At 51.7% G+C, this 20,245-nt stretch overlaps 10 protein-coding genes across 10 annotated transcripts; 6 read left to right on the top strand and 4 right to left on the bottom strand.

Moving 5' to 3' along the window:
• Positions 1–269: 269 nt before the first annotated feature.
• Positions 270–797, top strand: K489DRAFT_387198 (uncharacterized protein; the record flags this gene model as incomplete). Its single annotated transcript, XM_033606300.1, has 2 exons — positions 270–447; positions 520–797. The coding sequence occupies 2 exons, from the start codon at positions 270–272 to the stop codon at positions 795–797; spliced, it is 456 nt and encodes a 151-aa protein (XP_033462146.1).
• Positions 798–1,334: 537 nt separating this feature from the next.
• Positions 1,335–3,561, top strand: K489DRAFT_377653 (MFS general substrate transporter). The gene is made up of 3 exons (XM_033604204.1): positions 1,335–1,720; positions 1,782–3,384; positions 3,443–3,561. Exons 1-2 carry the CDS (start codon positions 1,534–1,536, stop codon positions 3,230–3,232), a joined length of 1,638 nt encoding a protein of 545 aa, XP_033462145.1. The 5' UTR covers positions 1,335–1,533; the 3' UTR covers positions 3,233–3,384; positions 3,443–3,561.
• K489DRAFT_377652 (mitochondrial glyco protein) lies at positions 3,443–4,654 on the bottom strand. The gene is made up of 2 exons (XM_033604203.1): positions 4,042–4,654; positions 3,443–3,974 (listed from the first exon to the last, which is right to left on the bottom strand). Exons 1-2 carry the CDS (start codon positions 4,618–4,620, stop codon positions 3,609–3,611), a joined length of 945 nt encoding a protein of 314 aa, XP_033462144.1. The 5' UTR covers positions 4,621–4,654; the 3' UTR covers positions 3,443–3,608.
• A 630-nt stretch (positions 4,655–5,284) lies between these two features.
• On the top strand, positions 5,285–6,205 carry K489DRAFT_315024 (mitochondrial carrier; the record flags this gene model as incomplete). Its single annotated transcript, XM_033601064.1, has 1 exon — positions 5,285–6,205. One exon carries the CDS (start codon positions 5,285–5,287, stop codon positions 6,203–6,205), a length of 921 nt encoding a protein of 306 aa, XP_033462143.1.
• Positions 6,206–7,664: 1,459 nt separating this feature from the next.
• On the top strand, positions 7,665–10,029 carry K489DRAFT_377649 (uncharacterized protein). The gene has a single exon (XM_033604202.1). The coding sequence runs from the start codon at positions 8,147–8,149 to the stop codon at positions 9,749–9,751; it is 1,605 nt and encodes a 534-aa protein (XP_033462142.1). The 5' UTR covers positions 7,665–8,146; the 3' UTR covers positions 9,752–10,029.
• A 710-nt stretch (positions 10,030–10,739) lies between these two features.
• On the bottom strand, positions 10,740–11,312 carry K489DRAFT_314787 (uncharacterized protein; the record flags this gene model as incomplete). Its single annotated transcript, XM_033601044.1, has 1 exon — positions 10,740–11,312. One exon carries the CDS (start codon positions 11,310–11,312, stop codon positions 10,740–10,742), a length of 573 nt encoding a protein of 190 aa, XP_033462141.1.
• Positions 11,313–11,566: 254 nt separating this feature from the next.
• On the top strand, positions 11,567–14,481 carry K489DRAFT_377647 (transcription initiation factor TFIID, subunit TAF5). Its single transcript, XM_033604201.1, has one exon. The coding sequence runs from the start codon at positions 11,765–11,767 to the stop codon at positions 14,138–14,140; it is 2,376 nt and encodes a 791-aa protein (XP_033462140.1). The 5' UTR covers positions 11,567–11,764; the 3' UTR covers positions 14,141–14,481.
• A 42-nt stretch (positions 14,482–14,523) lies between these two features.
• K489DRAFT_314628 (glycoside hydrolase family 18 protein) lies at positions 14,524–15,861 on the bottom strand (the record flags this gene model as incomplete). The annotated part of the gene is made up of 2 exons (XM_033601026.1): positions 14,524–15,215; positions 15,387–15,861. The coding sequence occupies 2 exons, from the start codon at positions 15,859–15,861 to the stop codon at positions 14,524–14,526; spliced, it is 1,167 nt and encodes a 388-aa protein (XP_033462139.1).
• Positions 15,862–17,298: 1,437 nt separating this feature from the next.
• Positions 17,299–18,340, top strand: K489DRAFT_387191 (protein-L-isoaspartate O-methyltransferas-like protein; the record flags this gene model as incomplete). Its single annotated transcript, XM_033606299.1, has 4 exons — positions 17,299–17,400; positions 17,585–17,821; positions 17,936–18,135; positions 18,202–18,340. The coding sequence occupies 4 exons, from the start codon at positions 17,299–17,301 to the stop codon at positions 18,338–18,340; spliced, it is 678 nt and encodes a 225-aa protein (XP_033462138.1).
• Positions 18,211–19,709, bottom strand: K489DRAFT_377642 (CDP-diacylglycerol--serine O-phosphatidyltransferase). The gene is made up of 3 exons (XM_033604200.1): positions 19,330–19,709; positions 18,970–19,262; positions 18,211–18,877 (listed from the first exon to the last, which is right to left on the bottom strand). The coding sequence occupies exons 1-3, from the start codon at positions 19,400–19,402 to the stop codon at positions 18,509–18,511; spliced, it is 735 nt and encodes a 244-aa protein (XP_033462137.1). The 5' UTR covers positions 19,403–19,709; the 3' UTR covers positions 18,211–18,508.
• Positions 19,710–20,245: the final 536 nt, after the last annotated feature.

The following is a 20,245-nucleotide window of genomic DNA, read 5'->3' as shown; positions in this document are numbered from 1 at the left end:
GGATGGGATGCCGCGGAGGATTCCCCAATGGCCTCTTCCGAAGCTAGTCGATCGCATGTGGTCATGGATTCTTCAATTAATGCCGTGAGAGTTTTCAAGCCCACACATCAAACATGGCGGATGACACACGGCAACCTTCTTCACAACCTCGAGAGGACCTCTCTCGGGAGGCTCTAAATCAACATCCCGAGAACAAGGCGTTTGCAGGTCAGCAGTGGGACAATGGCAAGGCTCAAACATATCAACCGCAGGTCGGCAGCGCGAATGCGATGGAGGGCGGTACACAACACACTGCAGGAGGCCAAGTGCCAGATGTGACACTTTGGAATGCCTACCACGCCGGCAAGCCAATCTCTCAGGTGCACAAGCAACCTTGCGTGCGGGATTCGTTCATGGTGGGCATTGGCAGTGGTTTCGCAACTGGAGGTCTCCGGGCGATATTTGGAGGTAGGTGATATCGATTTGGCTGCGCGCATGTGCTTCCAAGAACATCAAAGCGGCCATACTAATTTCTTGCAGCGTCTGTGTGGAAGTCTTGCAATTGGGCTGTGGGAAGTGCGACATTGGGCACTCTTGTCATGTACCAATACTGCCAATATCGAAGACAGGCCGAGAAGGCCGGCATGACACGTGCCGTCGAGATTCTACACAAAAAGGAGCTTGAGAAGCAAGCGCGCGCGCAGCGCAAGGCCAAATTGATAGAAGAGCGTCGCGAGGCAAAGGATAAAGAGCAGGATGTGGCTTTGGCGAATCTTCAGGCAAAATCAGAAGGACGACCATGGTGGAAGGTTTGGTGACGGTTCTCATCTTGTAAACCAATACTTGTATAAAACCACGATGACTGACCTCGGGCATGAAAGGCAGGCAGTTGATCGCCTCATGATGTACATGTATTGCATGCGCTGTTTGCCATCACTCATATTTTTTCGTGGCCACTTCGATGCCCGGGTCAGATTTGGAGCGGGAAGAGTTTCGAAACGCTCGAGGTCGATTTGCGCGGATGGGCTTAACAGGCGGCAAATTGCTGCGTCGGCATGATAGCGGTCCTGATATTAATCGATGGCATAATCGGTCAATTCAACATGGATGTGTAAAGGTTAGAATATGATGCCGAGACCCCCTGTTATCATTTCAAGAGGTGAGTCTCACGCTTTCGCTTGGGAATAGCATGGCAGCCCGCTCTTGAAGTCATCTCCATCTACAGCACACATGGGCACCTGCAGTATACTGTACACGACAGAGGTGAAACTGAAATGGGCGGATCAAGGCTTTGAGCTCGAGCACACCTGCAATCCACCAAATGTATTCGCCTCCAGCCCTGGAGGGCTGGGGTCCTGTGGACAAGCAAACTTACCTAGGTACAGACAATGCGGTGAGATTCATGGTTCCATCCGCAACTAGATGTCCATGCTCAAGAGCATCGATGAGACAACCACTGTGGCTGCGCTGATCGTAGATCGTCACATGACTCCGCCATTCTTCTGACCATCTTATCGATATGCTGGATTTTGAAGTCAGTATTCATCCTGTGTGATGATGGTTGAGATTGCGATGGCGGACACCAATCTCAGAACCCTGGCGAGTGTCACTCACGGCTTCATCGACGAGGATTTTGTGCCAGGAACGGTCAGGCTTGTAGACATGTCCAGCGGCCGTGACCAACAGCATGGCAAGAAAATCGACGGCATCATCCCTGTGCCAAATCCCAGCGCAGACCGCGGTATATCTACCCGCACTCGGGACTTGTCTACTGGCGACGGACTACTGATCACGACATATAGACGATCCATTGAATTGGTCTCCACGCCGAAAGTTGCTCTCACTCTGCTGTGTCATCACCTATGTGTTCTTCAACGGCTTCTCCAACAGTGTCATCTATTCCGTCATTGTACCATTGTCAGAAGCGCTCGATCTCACAGTTGGAGAGATCAATGCCGGTACTGGCTATTTGTTCCTCCTTGCAGGATGGGGTCTCTTGTTCTGGCAACCATTCGCACTGCAGTATGGCAAGCGTTCGACATATCTCATATCCACAGCCGCCACAATTGCCTTGACCATGTGGGCTCCGTATGCCCAAGGTCCCGGTCAGTGGTACGCCCGCGGTGTGTTGGCCGGTTTCTTCGCAGCGCCTACAGACGGCCTCGCCGAGATCTCCATCAGTGATGTTTTCTTCACCCATGAGCGTGGCACGTATCTCGGCGTATATGCCATCGCTCTTGCGGGCAGCAACTACTTTGCGCCTGTGATCACGGGCTGGATCAATGAAGGACAAGGCTACCAATGGGTGTTCTATTATCCAAGCATTTTTTCTGGCTTCGCGTTCCTGTTCCTGTTCTTCTTCATGGAAGAGGCGAATTACGATAGATACGTACCAGACACGAAACACCTCAAGACGATTGTGGATGTCGGCCGGACCAGTTCCACAAGCGACTTTCGCGAAAAGGCAAGCCCAGAAACCAGCTCAAAGAAGACATTCCGTCAGAAGCTTGCTTTGTGGGATGCACCACGCCCTCAACGTATGCTTTATCGAGCGTGGCTCTCAATCTACTTTCTCACCTGGCCGATCATTGTATATGCTGGCTTTCAGTATGGGACATATGTCATCTGGTTCAATGCTCTCAATGCCACTTCGTCTGAAGTCCTCTCTTCTCCACCATACTCCTTCAACTCTGGTCTTGTCGGTACAGCATACATCAGCTGCCTCATTGGGGTAGCTGGTGGTGCAATCTACACAGGCTACCTCGCTGACAAGCTGGCGATCTTCCTAGCCCGACGAAATGGTGGGATCAAAGAGCCTGAGCAACGAATTTGGGCCTTTGCAATTTTACCCTTGGTCGTGCCAGCTTCGTTGATCTTATGGGGTGTAGGTGCGGCTCATGGAGTGCATTGGTTCGGACTCGTGGTGGCGATGTGCGGTTTGGCTTTCGCGAACGCCGCGGGCCTCACCTTGAGCATCTCGTACCTAATCGATGCCTACAGAGAGATCGGCAGCGATGCTGTAACGACCGCCATCATCATCCGCAACACGATGGCTTTCGCGATCAATTACGCCATCACACCGTGGTTAACGCTGGGTTTTCAAAACTGTTTCATTACAGCAGCAGTTGTAGCGTTGATTACATCGAGCGCTTTCTTGTTCATGATCTGGAAAGGCAAGGACTTCCGAGCGCGAAGTCGCGTAAGGTATTGGGGACTCGTTCGAAAACATGTCGATATGGGAATGATCCATTGAGTTTGTCCGGATCTTCGACGGTGCCACAATTCAGTGCCCGGTACCAAACATCCATATGGCTCAAATGTTAACAGTCTACGGTTGAGTTTATGCCATGTCTTTGTTCATCACTTTTCAGATTGAGCAAGTGATGAGGAGTTTTACAGATTGAAGTTGAGTTGTATTTCTCTTCCACGAGGTGGTGAAAGAAAATGGCTAAAATTTACACAGGCTTTGGTGGTTAAACCGAAAGCGCCAGAATACCTAGGTGCTGTTTTAACTGGAGAATACAACGTGGAAACCACAGCAAGCGAAATCTTGACATCGCCCCACAGATTTTGCCTTCCACGTGACAAGAAGATACTTCTTAAAATGCGAAATGTTCCGTAGATAGCATTTAGTCGACGAAGTTCTTCACACGGCTGAGCCAGCCCAGGTATTCCTTTTGCTCCTTAACGTCGACGTAGTCTGGCACTAGATTGGCAAGATTGCTTGAGATGCCACGAACACCGAGGTAATCGTCAAGCATTGATTGAAGGTCCTCGTCGAGCTGCTCGAATGGTGGGCCAGAGTATTGGTTGGATCGCTGGGACAGAGCCTCTCGGATCTGTTCCACTGCAGAGGCGCTGGACTCTGAGACGGGAGTGATTTGCTGAATGAGGAACATGCCGTTCTCAGCGACCAGATCGAATCGTAGGCTACCCTTGCCGGCCTTGCGGATAAGAACGGTGACGTTGACCGGGAAGGAAGTCTGACGGTCCTCCTACAACATGATAAGTTAGTTGACCATCTTTATAGTATTTGTTCCTTTCTTTGTAAGCGAATCATACCTCGTCCTGAAGAACATCGCGGTCAGCAGGTGCGTTGTTGTCCTCAGTGCCGACCTTGAGGTTTCCGCCACCGGCGCGACCTTGAATGCTGGAACCAGCTGTGTTGGCGCCTCCACTTTGGCCCTCGAGGTCCTCCTCGTCACCCAGGATGTCATCTTCCATCGCCATCTCGTCTTGCATGGGGTTGTTGAAGTCTGAGATACTGAAGTGTGCGGTCACTTCCTCATCTTCAAATTTTCGCTGCAAGAAGACGTCCTGCTCGCCCTCCGCATCAAGAATGGTCCATTCGGGGTTCTCCGCCACAAATTGCTTGACGCCGTCATCGGAGGCTGCTCCCTCAGCTGCTTCTTCTTGCTCAAGCTCAATTTCATTTGCGAGTTTAGCGGCGAGGTGTTGGCTGTATTGGTCCAGGAGTTGACGAGAAGTGGAGAAGGACGCAGTCGCAGCACGTCCAATTATCGAGACGCCATTATTCCGCACGGCTGATTGGAATGTAGGTCGAAGCAGACTCGATGATGTGGAGATGCGGGATGAGATGCGTCGAGGAGCGACGCGAGCGAAGGCGCGCAAAGACAGCATGATTGCTGCTGTGTGTGAGAGATTTGGGATTCTGCGACGAATCACGAAATTTCGACTTGTGATGAAAGATCCAAGGCGCTTCGAGAATCACGATGATCAACCCGTGCTATTGACCCGTGGAACTAGCTTGTTGATGATAGCTGATTGCGATGTGGTAACCTGTTGATGAACAAGACGCAACGGAGTCCAGCAAACATTATTGCTTCAGAACGTCCGAGCGTCGATCCCTGAGATCACACTCCAGCGCTGCCCGCAAATCTGCCCGCGGAGGTTTACGTGATGATTACTCATCAGACGGAAGTCCGACAGTACATAACCCTAACCCAGCTGCGGCTGCTATACATGTGCCAGTTGAGAGGACCAGCAATCCTTCAGTGACGATATCGGGCCAAATTCTTGCCGCGGCGTATGTGAGCATACTAGGTTAGGTACCAACTCTGTTCACATGTATGGGATCATTTATGCTAATCACCACCTTCTAGTCAATACTCAGCGCCCACAGCACCTCGATATCAGTTCTTGCAACAGTCACACATCCACATCTGGCTCGCTCATTGACCTGATCATACTCGTCGAACCTCTCTCCTACGACTAGTGCCGGCATAGTCCCATTGTAGCCGAGCACTCGCCTAGTGCGCCCTTTCTCTTCGTTTCCATTTGCAAGATGGCGAGCGCAACCATAACAACAACGGCTCCACGCCCGCAGGAACCTGCTAAGAAAGAGAAGCCTTCGGCGCTCCGATCCATTCTTGCTGGTAGCGTGGCAGGCGCAGTGGAAATTTCCATAACCTATCCTGCCGACTTCGCCAAAACCCGTACCCAGTTGAATTCGAGATTAGGTTCTGCGCAGAAGCTACCCTGGCCGCCGTTCGGTCCTCAGTGGTATGTTGGATGTACCACATCTATCATTGGAAACAGTATCAAGGCAGGAGTTCGGTTCGTTGCATTCGATCAATACAGGAGTTTGCTTGCTAGCAGCGATGGGACGGTCAGCGGACCCATGACGGTAGTCGCAGGGTTTTTGGCGGGTGCAACGGAGTCTCTAGTCGCTGTGACGCCATTCGAAGCGATCAAAACACAGCTGATCGATGACAAGAAGAGCGCGCAACCGCGGATGAAGGGTTTCTTGCACGGCTCAGGGCTCATTTTCCGTGAGCAAGGTGTCAAGGGTTTCTTCAAGGGCTTCGTACCGACGACAGCAAGACAAGCGGCGAATTCCGCTGTGCGTTTCAGTGCATACACGAGCTTGAGGCAAGCAGCACAGAGTTACACGTCTCCTGGTGAGAAGCTCGGCACGTTGAGCACATTTGCGATCGGCGGTGCTGCAGGCATCATCACTGTGTATGCGACCCAGCCGATCGACACGGTCAAGACGAGAATGCAAAGTATCGATGCCAAAAGCGCGTACAAAAACAGTGTGGACTGTGCTGTGAAGATCGTTAGAGAAGAAGGCTTTTTCCGACTATGGTCTGGTGCCGTTCCACGACTGGGCCGGTTGGTTCTCAGTGGTGGTATTGTGTTTGCCATGTACGAGAAATCTATGGAGCTGTTCGACCAACTTGACCCGCACAAGAAGTACATTTGAGATCTCCAGTCGGGTCTCTCAAAAGATCAATTCCAAGTGCTCCGTCATCGACAACAGTGGCGTCGAGTCAGCCAATGTCCTTCGGAATCTGATGACCATGGGGATTGTGTACTTCCGCCACTGCGAGAACGAAGCCTAGGGAGAACCAGGAACTTTGCGTAGGCACAGGGATATCCAAAAACATGCCCGGGGTCTGTTATTGAACACTATGAGAAGCAAAGTCGCTCGCAATCACGAGTAGATTTGACCAGCCTTCGCACTCACTTATCGCTGGTGCTCATGATTCCTTTACATCGTACATCACAACGCGTCCAGCGACTCAAAACACCCGCAACTCGTGGGCACAGTTTGGCGGCGCGGATAAATTCTACCTGATCACTGCTCGTTTTCGGCTGAAGCCATAGGCCGTGATCAGTAAGGACGGCAGAAGATATCCACAACGTATTTTTGAAGACGTTCAGCGGACAGAAGCTGTATGTGCTCGAAGGGAGTCGACGTATTGTTAGCCTTGTATAAATGCAAAGATGTATCACTTTCGAAAATTAGGTTCAGCCTCACAGATCATGCCTTGTGCTAGGATATTGACGATTTGTGTCAAGCATGTATTTGATTATCGATGACAGCAATTGAGCAACACCATGCTAGCACAGTATCGTCTGCCTAGGCACACTACGTTTGGAGTAAGCTTTTATTTACCAAATAGGGATGTAATTGCGCTTCTCGCTGATGATCATAGCCTTGGGTGCGCCGTCTCAACGACTGCGGTACAATATCGCTACCCTTATGCCCGCATCTACTGTCTCAATGATGGCAGTAAGGTCAGTACAATATACAAGGCTGATGAGGAGGTCAATGCGGACGGCGCACTCCGATGACCAACCCAGCACTTGTGGTCTGAATGATCAACGCATCACCCGTCTGCATTTAACCCTGAAAAAGTCTCTCTCGCGACGAGTTGTCATAGTGCTATCATTGAGTAGAACACAAGGTTGTTTTGATTCAGCCTCGGCGTGCCCCCTTCGATTTGACTAATTCCTCTATGTGGACATGTTCTCGGAAGCCTCGGACTTCACGGACACTATTCCGTGTGGCTGACGATTGTGCGCGCCCTGCATGATTACCTAGTAGCCTAGCGAATGATACAAGCCACTACCACCATCACCAGCCGGTTTGTCCGTCCATGCGGGTGTCCTTTTGTTGATGATATGCTGCTCTCCCCCGCCTCACTTGATGGGCATGGAAAGCGGCTGATTCCATGGAATGCACAACATAATCCACGGAGCTGGCCAGGGTGTGCATTGCCCATAGATCAATAGATCTCCGCAAATTTCGTGTCTTTCAACATGCATGATGTTGATGATGTTCAATTTATTACTCCATTCGGTTATGCATAATGGTGGTGGTGGTGACGTGCGCGCCCCGCCGCTGTCGGATCGTCATGAATCAGGTAAGCTCGGTACATGAATCGCGGCGTCGGACGGGTTGAACAGGCGGTCACCGGCAATGGACTGTCGACATCGATTAGTGGACAAGCCATGCACTTTTGTAGCGCAAATACAACGCTTGAACACGCTTGCCTCCAGGACTCCAGCTTGTTACAGGGCATGGTTGACTTCTCAACCGACCGCGCCATACAGAGGCGCCCGCCCCCTCCCTCTCGCTCTCTTTCGCCCAGTTTCATGTCTGACCTCTCCCCACACCGGCCAATCCAATGCGCCTGATCGCCCGTCTCCACTCTGTCCTGTTGACTCGCGCGCGCAGAACAGGTGATAGGAACGCGTGGATGCAAGAGAGTGCGCTATAGAACATTACGAAGGACTTTTGGCGTGTTTTCTCTTCAAACTTGCGTTCGGCTCGACATCGATACCGAGACATTGACCATCGTCAGGTCGAATGACGCTGGTCTTGGCCATGGTGCACGATCAGCAGATACCACCCTAAATGAGACAACATTCGAGTCCCGAGGGGTCTCATGCCGGCTCATTACCTGTTGCGCGACCCAGCAGCGAAACCGCCAGACGTCAGCATCACCATGAAAACAGCGACATGATTGCGTACCAGCCCGGCCAAGTCAAGCATCCTGCTATCCCAGTACGTGCTCGTCCGCAACAGCCCAAGCGCAGTATCCTCTTCGTCGATTGTGCACCTGGCGGCGTGTCCGGAAGAAACTCTGATCCCGGGACACATAAAGTAAGAAAAGATGTACGTTCCCATGCAGCCACAGCGAGCGCTGCCAAACGCAAAGCGACGATCGCGAAGAAGGAAGCGCAGCAGAAGTTGCTGCACATGCACCGTCTCGGCCTTCCCGTGGAACAGGCTATCGATCAGCTTGCCATCCAGCGACTGAGACCTGCTGCTCCAGCACCGCTGTCGAATTCTTTCAAACAACTAGTTGAACTGGTCACCGAGCTGCAGGGCGATCGAGTGTGGTATCTCGGCCCCGTAGAGCGGTCTTCTCTCGCACATAAGGCTCTCCGAAGCATCTTATGGGATGCAATGCTCAACAGCGCGACATTGTTCCAGGCGGCTGCATTCGTCGCAGCGACTCACTGCAATTCCTGCGGGCTACCAAGTACAGCTGTTCACATGGGCAGTGGTCTGATCTTGTTGCGAGGCGCCTCTTTCAACGCGGTCCAAGCCGCGATTACCTCGTCAAATAACGATAGCTTGACACCTGTCGGTATCGCCCTCCTGGCGGGCTGGGAACGTCGATACGGCGATCCGGAATCATTTCAGGTCCATATGCAGGCATGGAGGAGCCTGTCCCTTCCCCCCAAAGCGCTCGACGAGAATCACGTCGCGACACTGACCGATCTTACGCTGGAGACTCTCCGCGAAGCGCTAGATGAACGGGCGGAGGCTTCCTCTGGCGGCTTCAAGATTGTGAAAAGTCCTCAAGTCATCCTTGATCTCACTACCCTGCCGCCTGGTTTCAAGGCTTTCCACGTGCGAAATGCCGAAGCGCGCAGCTTGCTGGAGATTGTCAGCCTCTTGACTCGCATCGACCCTCGTGCGAGCGATGCCATCGATCAGCTACGGAGAATATCTCTTGAGAATCTTGCGTGGAGTCCTCATCACACACATTCCTCGACGCCCTCTGCCGCGCACGAGGACGCGTGGGACCAACTCGAGTTGAAGGCTTTATATCACGTACGCGCTGCGATGATCTCCTTGATTGGCCTGACCTTGCAGAACAGTATGGACCTGCATGGTTCAGTATGGACATTCGACATGAAGAGCGCTCTGTTGGTTCACACGACTTCCTGTCAGCATCTCAACAGTGAGATCCTCATGGACACCAAGTACAAGGAGGTCGCAGTCTGGTCGCGATTCATTATGTGCGCGACGTCATTCGATCCGCAGCGCGATGCCTTGATCCGAGACTTCTTGCAACAACTCGATATCACGACATGGAGCCAGATGAGAAAACTGCTGAGAAAATTTATATATTACGAGCCGATCTTCGAGCCATCCTGCCGGGCCTTCTTCGATCGTCTATCAGGGCCGTATATTGACGAGCTACGGCGTTTTACGGAAGTTGGGTAAGCCGCAACAAACGTCGTACGCGGCTACTTACAGCGAAATTGGGGTTCGTTTTGGATGCGGTGTCAATCTTGGAAGGCACACAATAGTGCAAAAAAGCATTCGGTTTCCAACTCATTTCGGTCGATTCGGATAGGGCACTCCGACAGCCTGGTATGTACTAGTTGACATTCTATTCTACTTTGAAAGCGACAAATATCATATCATTCATTAGCCAGACAAATATTGGACGAGTCATTGATCGATGCCTCTACTGCTATTCAAAAATAATTGATCCATGGACACACATGTGAGGATGATAACCCCTCGCACTGTGACATCTCCTTACTTTTTCTAAGCGAACTTCGCTACTCGAACAAGATGAAGGATCCGAAAATTCCATATCTCTATGTCATATCGCGTATTTATTACTTGATGAGTACCTAATTAGAGATGGGAAAATGTCGCGAGAATGGATGTCCTTGTGAATCGGGGATTCTTGTAGTGCTCAGAGTGCATAGACCAGCGGAAGACAATCACCTCATGCTAAATTCATCGTAGAAGGCGCAGCAGATCCTCCATAGTAGTACGTACTCGAGGCCATTCAAGTCATTGATCCGCTGGGCGAATTTACGGCTTATGCAGTAACAAGGCCACTATGGGCACTACTTGACACAATGGCCAAAAATCGCGATGAGTCATTTATTCATCGACAATGCAACGAATCTCTTTCAATGTAGAAAGCTATTGCGCAGCAGAGGATGCCCGAGCAATTGCGGAATAAAATTCGCATTCTCCACGCCACTGGCTTTGCAATGCTGTAATTCGGGTCTGTGGCCGGACGGCGCGGAAAGCATTATGCTGTGCTCGGCGTGCTTGCTGCGTTGAATTCAGGTACGGCTTAATTGTAGGCTGCAGTAAAGCCCTTTTTGGATAGCGATCAATTCCCAACAGGCGGACCAAGATGCTCCGGAGAATATTTTGTAAGGCGATGAAGTTTCAGCCGGGTGCTTCAGGTGCCGTCGTCAAGCACGAGCTCGTCGTCAGACGTAGAGCCGTGTTCGGTCAACATCCTCTCTGTCAGCACTTTGAAATCCTTCATGATTTCGCCCTCCTTCTCGGCGCCGACTTTATTTCCACGACTGTTCAGCCAGCCGACATCGAAATTGCCAAGGCCTCCGTTTTTGATTCGAAGGCCTTCAGCATTGTTGCTGGTTCCAGGCTTCGTTCCGGGGGCGCCTTTGCCTGCGTCGGCGAGAGTGAATATAGGCGCATCCGCAGCGATGATACCCGCCTCTTCTAACGCGTGAGCCTGACGATTTAAGCGTGCGCAAATAGCTTGCAATGTCACAAAGTACGTTTCGGTGTGCGCCTTGAAAGCTTTGCGCTGTGTACCGTCTGCTGTCGCGTCATCGCCGGCATTAGAGGCATCTTCGTCCATGTCGATATCCTCGGCCGTGGATTGGCGGTTGGAGAGGACATTGATGGCGTTACCTGCGGCCTCGAGCATGACGGATATGTCTTGGTTGATCGCGCTCAACTCGCGAATGCGGTCGGCCGCCGAGATCGTGGGTTCTTCGTCCATCGTGCTGGACATGGTGACAACAGAAACTATGATACACCCGATGATCCGTGCCAGAATCTACATGCCACTGATTATCAGAATGTATCCTGACGTTGTGTAATTCAATGTAGGTTCCAATGTCACAAATTGGCATGCGGTTGAACAGAGTGGTGCGGTACAGATGTCTGATAATCTACGGAATACGATCTTCTGCATCCGGGGCGGCGACGCGACTTCGCTGGTGATAATTCAATAGCTGTGATTAAAATGCGACGCGAAAGCCAACCACCAAAGGTTGCCAATCTCATACCAATACGACAGATTCACAGTCGACGCTCCAATCAATCGATCTTGTCGTGCCCAGATTTGCGCTTCCGAACGATGATGTAGATGAAATAAGTGCGATTTCCCCAAATCAATTCCCTGTTGTTCCGGCTATTTCCTGGCTGGCTCGTCGCCGGTGATTGTTCAAAATGGCACAACCACCACAGCCATCGCCTCAACAAGGTCCACCTCCGCCCGCACGACAGCAGCCAACACCTTCGAGAAACAATAGTATTGTATCACCGAATGTAGCTGGAGGTAGCGGGCCCGGTGGCGGCGGCATGGGTCCTCCGAGCATGACAGGTCATGCTCCTGTACCACAACATGCGCAACCTCACCCCAGCGGGAACAACAACGCAGCAGCCGCAGCGGCTTCAAATTCACCTCAGAATTTGAATCAGATTGTTCTGGAGTACCTCAGCAAAAAGGGTTACAGTCGAACAGAGGCTATTCTCCGAAAGGAAAGTCTAAATATCGACGCTAATGGCTCACCCATCGTGTCCAGCATTATGGACATGGGAGGCAAGCGCTTCAAGATCGCTTTTGAGACCGCTCTAAGATGGGTTGACAACAGTCTCGAAATCTACAAGCCAGAGCTTCAAAGACTGCTTTGGCCGCTTTTCGTGTATTGCTTCCTCACCTGCATGAGTGACTACTATCCCGAGGACGGACAGGCATTCTTCCGCAGCTTTCGACAAATGTTCGAAGCCGAGCACGAAGACGACGTCCGCGCCCTTTCGAGCGTCTACCTACCAGAGCATGTTCAAGACAACAAAGTCGCCAAGCTCTATCAGGAAAATCGCTATCGTTTGTCGATCAGCGAGATGGCCTATCGGCTGTTGATAGGCTTCCTTGAGTCACAGAATGCAGAGGGGGGCCAAATCATCCTTGACGTGATACAAAGTCGCATGGACCTACGTTCGGTTGATCGAGCGGCCTCTGGCACAGAGCGTAGTCTGACCAAGATGCTCACATATCGCGATGGCCAGATCGATGCCCCTGCCGAGGATGAGGGTATCCCGGGCCACAATCCTGGCTCAGCCAATCTATCTCAGAATGCTCCTGCAGTACTCTCCAAACTTTCCTTGGGCCCTCTCCCGATGGAGACCGATCTACTCGAGGATGTCAAAGCCGAACTTGCCGACTTGGACGCTGCTGAGCCTCCAGCCGCAGGTCAGACTTCTCTAACGGAAGAATTCGAGCAGCGAATCAAAAAGGAGCCACTTGACGATGTCCCGTCGCGTGACAACCTGCCATTCCCGCCTTCGACGGCTCGAGATGTAGCAATGGAGGTGCAGAAAATTAAAGAGAACCGTGACCGCTTCCGAATTGAGGGACGCACCGGCGGAGTGGGCCCTGGCGTAAGTGTCACAATGTTCACTCTTCATAACACATTTGATAGTGTTAATTGCATCGAGTTTTCTGGAGATAATTCACTATTGGCAATTGGAACGGCGGAGTCATATATTCGTCTATGGACACTGGACAACCAAGCTCTATCGTCACCCACAGATCCAGTTGATTTCCAGCCTTCCTCATCGCGCCGCCTGATCGGCCATTCTGGTCCAGTCTACGCACTCTCGTTCTCGCCATCGATCGCACTATCTGATGAGCGACCCACAACAAACGGCACTGCGAACGGTACCCACGCATCTGCTAAGAATGATTCGCGCCCTCGTTTCCTTCTCTCAGGATCCGCTGATACTACCATCCGTCTATGGTCGCTTCAAACCTACACCAATCTAGTTGTCTATCGCTCCCACAGCAGTCCTGTTTGGGACGTCCGTTTCTCACCCCAAGGCCATTACTTCGCCTCCGCGTCTGCGGATCGCACAGCCCGAGTATGGTGCACATCCTCTCCATCGCCTTTAAGACTTCTGGTCGGACATGATAGCGATGCAGACTGCCTGGCATGGCATCCCAACTGTAGCTATGTCTTCACTGGCTCTTCATCACCCGATCGCACTGTTAGGATGTGGGAGGTCGTGCGTGGAACATGTGTCAGAATCTTCACGGGACATACTGGAAACATTACGAGCATTGCTTGTGCGCCGAACGGTCACACAGTAGCCAGCGCGGATGACCGTGGTGAGATTTGCGTTTGGAGCATTGCCGCTGGCCGTCTGGTGAAGCGGATGCGTGGCCATGGCCGGGGTGGAATATGGAGCCTTGACTGGTCCGTGGAAAGCTCTGTTTTGTCGTCAGGCGGTGCCGATGGGACTGTCCGAATCTGGGACATGAGGAGTGATTTGAACAGCATTACCACAGGCAAGAACGTTGCTGCTAGTGGAGAGGCGGCAGCTGCTACCGCTGCAGGAGCCAAGACTGAAGCTGGCGCTGCGGCGGCCATCACAGCTCCGACGACGGCTACGTCGACAACCGGCGCTGTGAAGGGCAAGAGCAAGAAGGATGTCGTAGTGACACCAGATCAAATATCTGCGTTTCCGACGAAAAAGAGTCCCGTCTACAAAGTGCGCTTCACCGAGATGAACCTGGTCATGGCGGCTGGCGCGTATCTACCTTGAAATTTCCACGCCTACATCGCGAGAGGCTGATGTACAATACGATGGATTGCTAGGGCAAACGCTCTAACTTACCCTGTATTTCCCGAGATTTGATGAAACGACGGAATTGAAATCTGCCAACTGGTTTGTCGGGTCCGCGTGGGCACAGCGTAATGAAAGTCTTATTATACAGTCCGCACCATGTAAAATCTGAGCTGGTCGCTTGCACTCAACGTCAAGTTGAGTATTCTGCAACAGACTCTGCCCACCTGTTGACAAAACTTCGCCAAATCCGCATGGGAGTTTAGAGGCAAGGCCAATGCCAAATATGTGAACAAAATAAATTGATTGAGATTCAAGTAGATGTGTTCCGTCCATAAATAACCCAAGTCAACCTTCGCGCCCTAACAAACAGTATCCACACATACAATTATCCCGTCCCGACCAGATCGACGCACCCTGCGTGCTTTTCTCCTCGCCGCCCCTTCTGGTATTAAAGGTTGGCTCATCGTCACCACAGGTTGGCTCATGCTCGCCTTGACGCCATCCAAAAATCCAACGTTGGCATGTGCTTGACTCGCGTCCCACATCATCACACCACCAAAGCTGGAGAACGTCATACTGTATTGTATGACTGATGCCAGCGCAGCAGGTTCCTTGTAGCCGCTGCCCGCCCCGGTCTGTCCGCTGGGCACACCGAGAAAGATCTTCACATCTGGATTCGCGGAGCCGGTCTTGGCCCATTGGTCCCATGTCTGGAAGTTGAAGTTGTTCTGAATGAGGCTATCGGGGACGAAGTTCTGCACGCCGCAGTAGTTGTTGTAGAATTGGACGAAGACGGCATCGAATTTCACGCCGCCATCGAGCATGCTGCCTACGGCGGCGTCAGGATAGGGACATTGTGGCGCCACCGTCATGTAATATTTTTTCAGATTGTCAGCATCCATGAGCGTGCGGAGTTGGTTTGCGAACGGGACCGTATTCTGAACATAACTCTCAAAGTCGAGATCGAAGCCGTCAATGACTGCGTCGCCGAAAGGGCGCAATGGCGCATCGTCCCTAGCAGAAAGGTCGGGGGAAATGCTCGCGGCAGCATCTTGAACTGGTATATCGGTGTCTTGGCTAAGCGCATCAACGATGGACTCGCCCACAACGGGTGATAAAGCTGACACAGTTAGACTCAGGTCAGTATCGAGGTCAATAGTGTCCGGCTCCGTCGACGGCGACGCTGGCGGTGGTGGCGGTGGCGGTATGGCTCGAAGCGGACCAAATGTAGCCCAGAGAAGATTTGCTGCTTGGATGGCAGCCTCCGGACTCGGGAAACCGCCTTCGGTGTATGTTGCGCCGCCGATGGAGAGAAGTATAGTTTTGTTGAATTCTTGTTGGCAGGTTTTGATATCCTCGCCTATCTGTGAACAGTCAATCAGTTGAGTGCCTGGGAACAAAGGACATCCATCCTGTATGTTAGCAAAGTTGAGGACAGGTTGCTGCCCTTGGCCGGTGGTCATTTGAACCAAAAATGCCATTGGAATGATGTCCGCATTGCTGGTGGCACAATACGTGGCAAGCGGCTGCTGTGCATTCTCGCCAAACCCCTGACCGAAGGAGTTCTGCCCCCAGTAAAGAGCTACATTGTTTGTGCCATCAAAACCTGAGCCCGCAACGAAGCTTGCGATGCCCAAGACCAAAAGGGCCGATGGCGTGGGTCGGGCGATGCGAGAAGTTGTTGTAAGTCTGAACATGTTGAGCGTTGTTGGTCTTTTCGGATGTCTAGATCAGAGAAAGAAAAGGCTCGCCAGGTTATTGAAGATTGAAGAGACAGTATATCAATTTCAACTCGGCCACAGACATCTGCGCCATAGAAACTATCAAGTCCCAGCACTCTGGATCGACTGACTAGACATGTTCTTATCATTAGAGACTGGTACGGACAGGCTGAGATGCTCCAAACATATGCAGCAGCGTTGAATACGGAGAGTCCATCACAATTTGGGAGCAATTGGGTGAGCACGCCAACAATGCAAGAGATGCCAGTTGCACGATTTGTAGCGGTGATTGCCAATGGCGAGGCTTTGCGATGTTGATAGCCTTGTTGTAGCGAGGGAACAGACGGTATCACGTCGCATGGTGCTTTTGGGCCGCTCACCAACGGCGAACGTGGGCTCCGCATGGCTGCTTGCGAGCGGTGGCTGAATACATGTGCCGGACCGATGTCCCATCGACGGTAGCCGAAACACATCTTGGGTTACTTGGCCGCACGACGGTGACGGCATACAACTGATGATGATGTGTGCGGATCAGACGCAGATGTCGTTGCCCACGCGACGCCGTTGAAGCTGCCGGGCGACCGCTTTTGACGTTGACTTCGTCACTGATACGCGTAATTTGAAAGCGCCCACGACGACCATGCAACAGACGGAATATAAGACGCAAAGTCCGAGTACGCTGAAGTCTTGCCGGAGAGGAAACCAGAAGACAGCGAATGCATGCAGACTTGGTTCTATAGTCTTCGCGGGAGGTCTCTGGACTTTGAGCTCGTCACGAATGTCGGACCGCGACGTTACGGGACGCGCTTGTTTACTTGCTCGATTTGTTTTCATGTTAAGCGTCTACGACTCGTGATAGGTACAGGAGAGATCCTGCTCCGGCGTGAGAAGCGAGAGCCATCCATCTTGAACATGCTGACACGAATATCCCTAGAGGATGCAACGTGCTTGTTGTGACGTGCATGTGGTTGTATTTCGCTTGAAACTCAGCGAACTCATGTGAGTGTGCGATCATTTACTGCAGCATCATATTGGTCATCGTAACGACGACGACGAGACATTGAAAATAATGGATGCTGTGGGATGTACGATGACAGGTCAGAGAAACGTTGGCAGATCGGGATTTACAGACGTGCAGCTGCAGTACAGTGGCTCCCAGCACAAAAGCCACAACTTAATTTATGCACGTTATGCCCAGCTACCTAGGTACAATTATACACACTAGAAGAGCTCGTAATGGAGGTGTCGTCATGCTGGTGTGCATACATACATGTATATGCATCCGCTGCGTAAACAAGAATCTCTGGCTGCCTACCACATCTGCTGCATCACGACAAACAGATAATCAGATCTTCGAATCCTCCTCGTCATTAAGCCGTTATTATTGTCTCGTCGACGTCGTCTGGCTGCAAGATGGCGTGGCGATCCTCGGGAGCGACAAATGCTGCGTTGGTGGAGAACATGGCACGCAACGGCCTCATCACATCATCTCGTGTGAAACAAGCCATGCTGAGGGTATGACTACGAACCGCGCTGATCTTGATATGCTTTTCAACATCAACGAGAAATACTACGAGGGTCCACCTATGAGACACGGTCTGTTTGATGATGAAATGGACTGACAACCGTGACAATGCCAATCGGTAATCACGATGGATTGAAGATCAATACATGTTGATATGTTTTCTGTCTCGACCAGGTCGATCGAGCCCACTACACCGAACAAGCACCTTACCAAGATTCGCCACAATACATCGGTCATCTGGCGACCATCAGCGCTCCACACATGCATGCCTCGGCGTGTGAAAGTCTGTTGCCGCACTTACAACCGGGTTCAAAGGTACTCGACGTCGGCTGCGGTTCCGGCTACCTCACGCACGTATTGGCCGAGTTGGTCAAGCCTGACGGCAAAGTTGTCGGCATCGATCATATTCAAGTAGGTCGATCACAGTGTTCGTTGCACTTTCACGAACAACGAAAAACAGGCATGGACTACTGTGCTGCTGTATGTTTGGATTATTGATTGAGAGGACTGATCGTGACTTGCTAGCCCTTGGTCGATCTAAGCCGTGGCAACACCCGCAAAAGCACGGCCGGACTGGACTTGCTACGGAGTGGAGCTATCCGCTACATCACGGCCGATGGTCGTCTCGGATGGAAAGAAGAGGCGCCCTACGACGCGATCCACGTTGGTGCCGCCGCTGCTGATTTCCATCAAGAACTAATTGATCAATTGAAGGCACCGGGACGGCAAGTTTTTCAGACCCAGCACATGCTCACTGATTTCGGGTGGCTGATTTGGTCCATCTTCGATAGACTTTTCATCCCGGTCGAAGAAGATCAGCTTCAGCATATTTGGGTCATTGACAAGGATGAGCGAGGTGTAATAACCAGGAGCAAAGAGTATGGCGTGCGCTACGTTCCATTGACGGACACACCAAAACCTGAACATTGAGGGAGGAGAAGTATCAATCATCAGCATGGGCCCCGCTGCAAGACAGAAACACGTGCGTATATTTCCCTTATGCTCGCCAACACCACGCTAAATGCTCGACTTTCATCCTCGAACCCGTGTTCGACTTCAACGATGATCATGCAACTCGTGAGCTAGATGCCAATCTTCTCACGGCTTAGGTACGTGCAACGTCTTGGAAACCATGCAACATCCGTGAATCAAAAACAATGCCACCACCGGGTGGAACTCGAGAATCGTGCCCGCATTCAATGTGCCGTAGGGAATGTTCTCCTGGACCCAGTCCCGCGATGCCCAGAACCCAATCAGGCCAGTGATGGTGAGGCTAGTGGGGATAGGCAGACCTTCGAAATATTTGGCCTTGCCGGTGGCATCCTTGGGCACGTTTCCGGTGGTGACGTTGAACCGTGCCAGGCGCGCCAGACCCGAGAGGACAAAGCACGTCAATAGAACTTGGTCGAGAGCCGTTTGCATACCGATGGAGAAGGCGCAGGCTGCCGGCGCGACACCAAAGGAGATCTGTGTTGGATATTGTCAGCCTCTCGCCCGCTTCGTCGCTCATTCATCATCACGCATTCAGTCGCGTGGGACCACATCTGATTTTGACGTACCAAATCTGCCAACGAGTCCAGCTCCTGACCCATCACACTGCTCTTGCCTCTCCATCTCGCAACCTTGCCGTCGAAGAAGTCGAAGAATAGACCAAGCGGCATCAACACGAGTGACGCCCACAGGTATGCCTTGTTGCCGTAGGGGTTTTGGATGTATCGCATCGAGGACATGACCGACATGACTCCACAGAAGCCATTCATGAGGGTGATGAGGTCCGCGAGGTGATAGGCGCGCACCAGGCTGAAGTGGCCTGGGTTGGGGTCATTGAGCAGACGAGCTTGCTTGTCCTCCACTGTCATCGGGGAGTCAGTATGCGTAACCGGTTCGAAAGGTCTAGAGATCTCGTTGATGTGACCTACCAGGCTTCTTGGCGGCGACAATACCATCCGCGCTCTTCTCCACACCGCTGGAGGCTCCCGATCGTTTTGACATGGTCACCGAAAAAGTTTGGTGCGTAAGAAGGTACTATACTGTTGGTGCAGTGTGTGATTCGGCGTATGCGTTGGAAGAAGTGGCTTTTCGGAGCGGCGGTAAGAAGGAAATCCGGGATGCGAACTAGTCGTAAGAAAGAATATGAGGGGGAAGAGGAGGAGTCTTTTTGAGATATTCGAATCAAAGGTTGGTGAGGGATGGGGAAATGTTCATCTGCGCGTACTGGAGTTATATGCAGTGTTCTGCGCTGCGACGCCAAAAGTTTCGATCGTCGCGGGCAGCAAAGCAAGCAGGACCAGAACAAGCTTGGAGGCTATTGACGTACAGAGGGAGGTGGATGGATTTGGGGCGACCAGCAACGTCATAGTCATTGAAATACAGGAATGCGCCGCACAGCAACACTCTATACAACGATAATGATAAGACGGGATGATTCTTCTTCTTCTCATTATTATTTTATGTACATTTTTTCCTTGTTCGTCATGTTTGTTGTGTAGCGAACATACCATAGCATATTGTATTTCTCCATGTTTTTGTCTCATTATTGATAGATGTGTGGTGACGAGAAGCACTGCACCGAAGCCTTGTCCGCCACGGCACGTACATCTCTCCCCGCCCAGGACTGAGTTCTGGCAGCATTGTTCAGGGCTCGTTGGCGGCCATAATGATTCCATCGACGAGAGTAAGTCCATTGTTTCCCCGCGATCAGAGCGTATCACATCTGAGGAATCCTGAGAGTCGAACATAATCGTCGACCACACAGGCAATTTCTACCGTCGATTGATGATACAGTACTGTAATTAGGGTTGTTGATGGCGGAACCCTAAGGAACCAGGTGGTGGG

The sequence above is a fragment of the Dissoconium aciculare genome, assembly GCF_010015565.1.
Source record: "Dissoconium aciculare CBS 342.82 unplaced genomic scaffold K489scaffold_3, whole genome shotgun sequence".
NCBI classification, from domain to species: domain Eukaryota; kingdom Fungi; phylum Ascomycota; class Dothideomycetes; order Mycosphaerellales; family Dissoconiaceae; genus Dissoconium; species Dissoconium aciculare.
The sequence above is the reverse complement of the archived record's forward strand: the minus strand, read 5'-3'. Positions and strand labels throughout refer to the sequence as shown.

Excerpts from the sequence above, each read along its gene's own strand:
- K489DRAFT_377642 (XM_033604200.1), bottom strand. The coding sequence starts at position 19,402 with ATGTCAAAACGATCGGGAGCCTCCAGCGGTGTGGAGAAGAGCGCGGAT. Across the intron at positions 19,263-19,329 it reads TGTCGCCGCCAAGAAGCCTG|TGGAGGACAAGCAAGCTCGT; the intron begins GTAGGTCACATC and ends CCCCGATGACAG. Across the intron at positions 18,878-18,969 it reads TGGACTCGTTGGCAGATTTG|ATCTCCTTTGGTGTCGCGCC; the intron begins GTACGTCAAAAT and ends TATCCAACACAG.
- K489DRAFT_377649 (XM_033604202.1), top strand. The coding sequence starts at position 8,147 with ATGAGACAACATTCGAGTCCCGAGGGGTCTCATGCCGGCTCATTACCT.
- K489DRAFT_377652 (XM_033604203.1), bottom strand. The coding sequence starts at position 4,620 with ATGCTGTCTTTGCGCGCCTTCGCTCGCGTCGCTCCTCGACGCATCTCA. Across the intron at positions 3,975-4,041 it reads GCGATGTTCTTCAGGACGAG|GAGGACCGTCAGACTTCCTT; the intron begins GTATGATTCGCT and ends ATCATGTTGTAG.
- K489DRAFT_377653 (XM_033604204.1), top strand. The coding sequence starts at position 1,534 with ATGATGGTTGAGATTGCGATGGCGGACACCAATCTCAGAACCCTGGCG. Across the intron at positions 1,721-1,781 it reads AAATCCCAGCGCAGACCGCG|ACGATCCATTGAATTGGTCT; the intron begins GTATATCTACCC and ends CACGACATATAG.
- K489DRAFT_377647 (XM_033604201.1), top strand. The coding sequence starts at position 11,765 with ATGGCACAACCACCACAGCCATCGCCTCAACAAGGTCCACCTCCGCCC.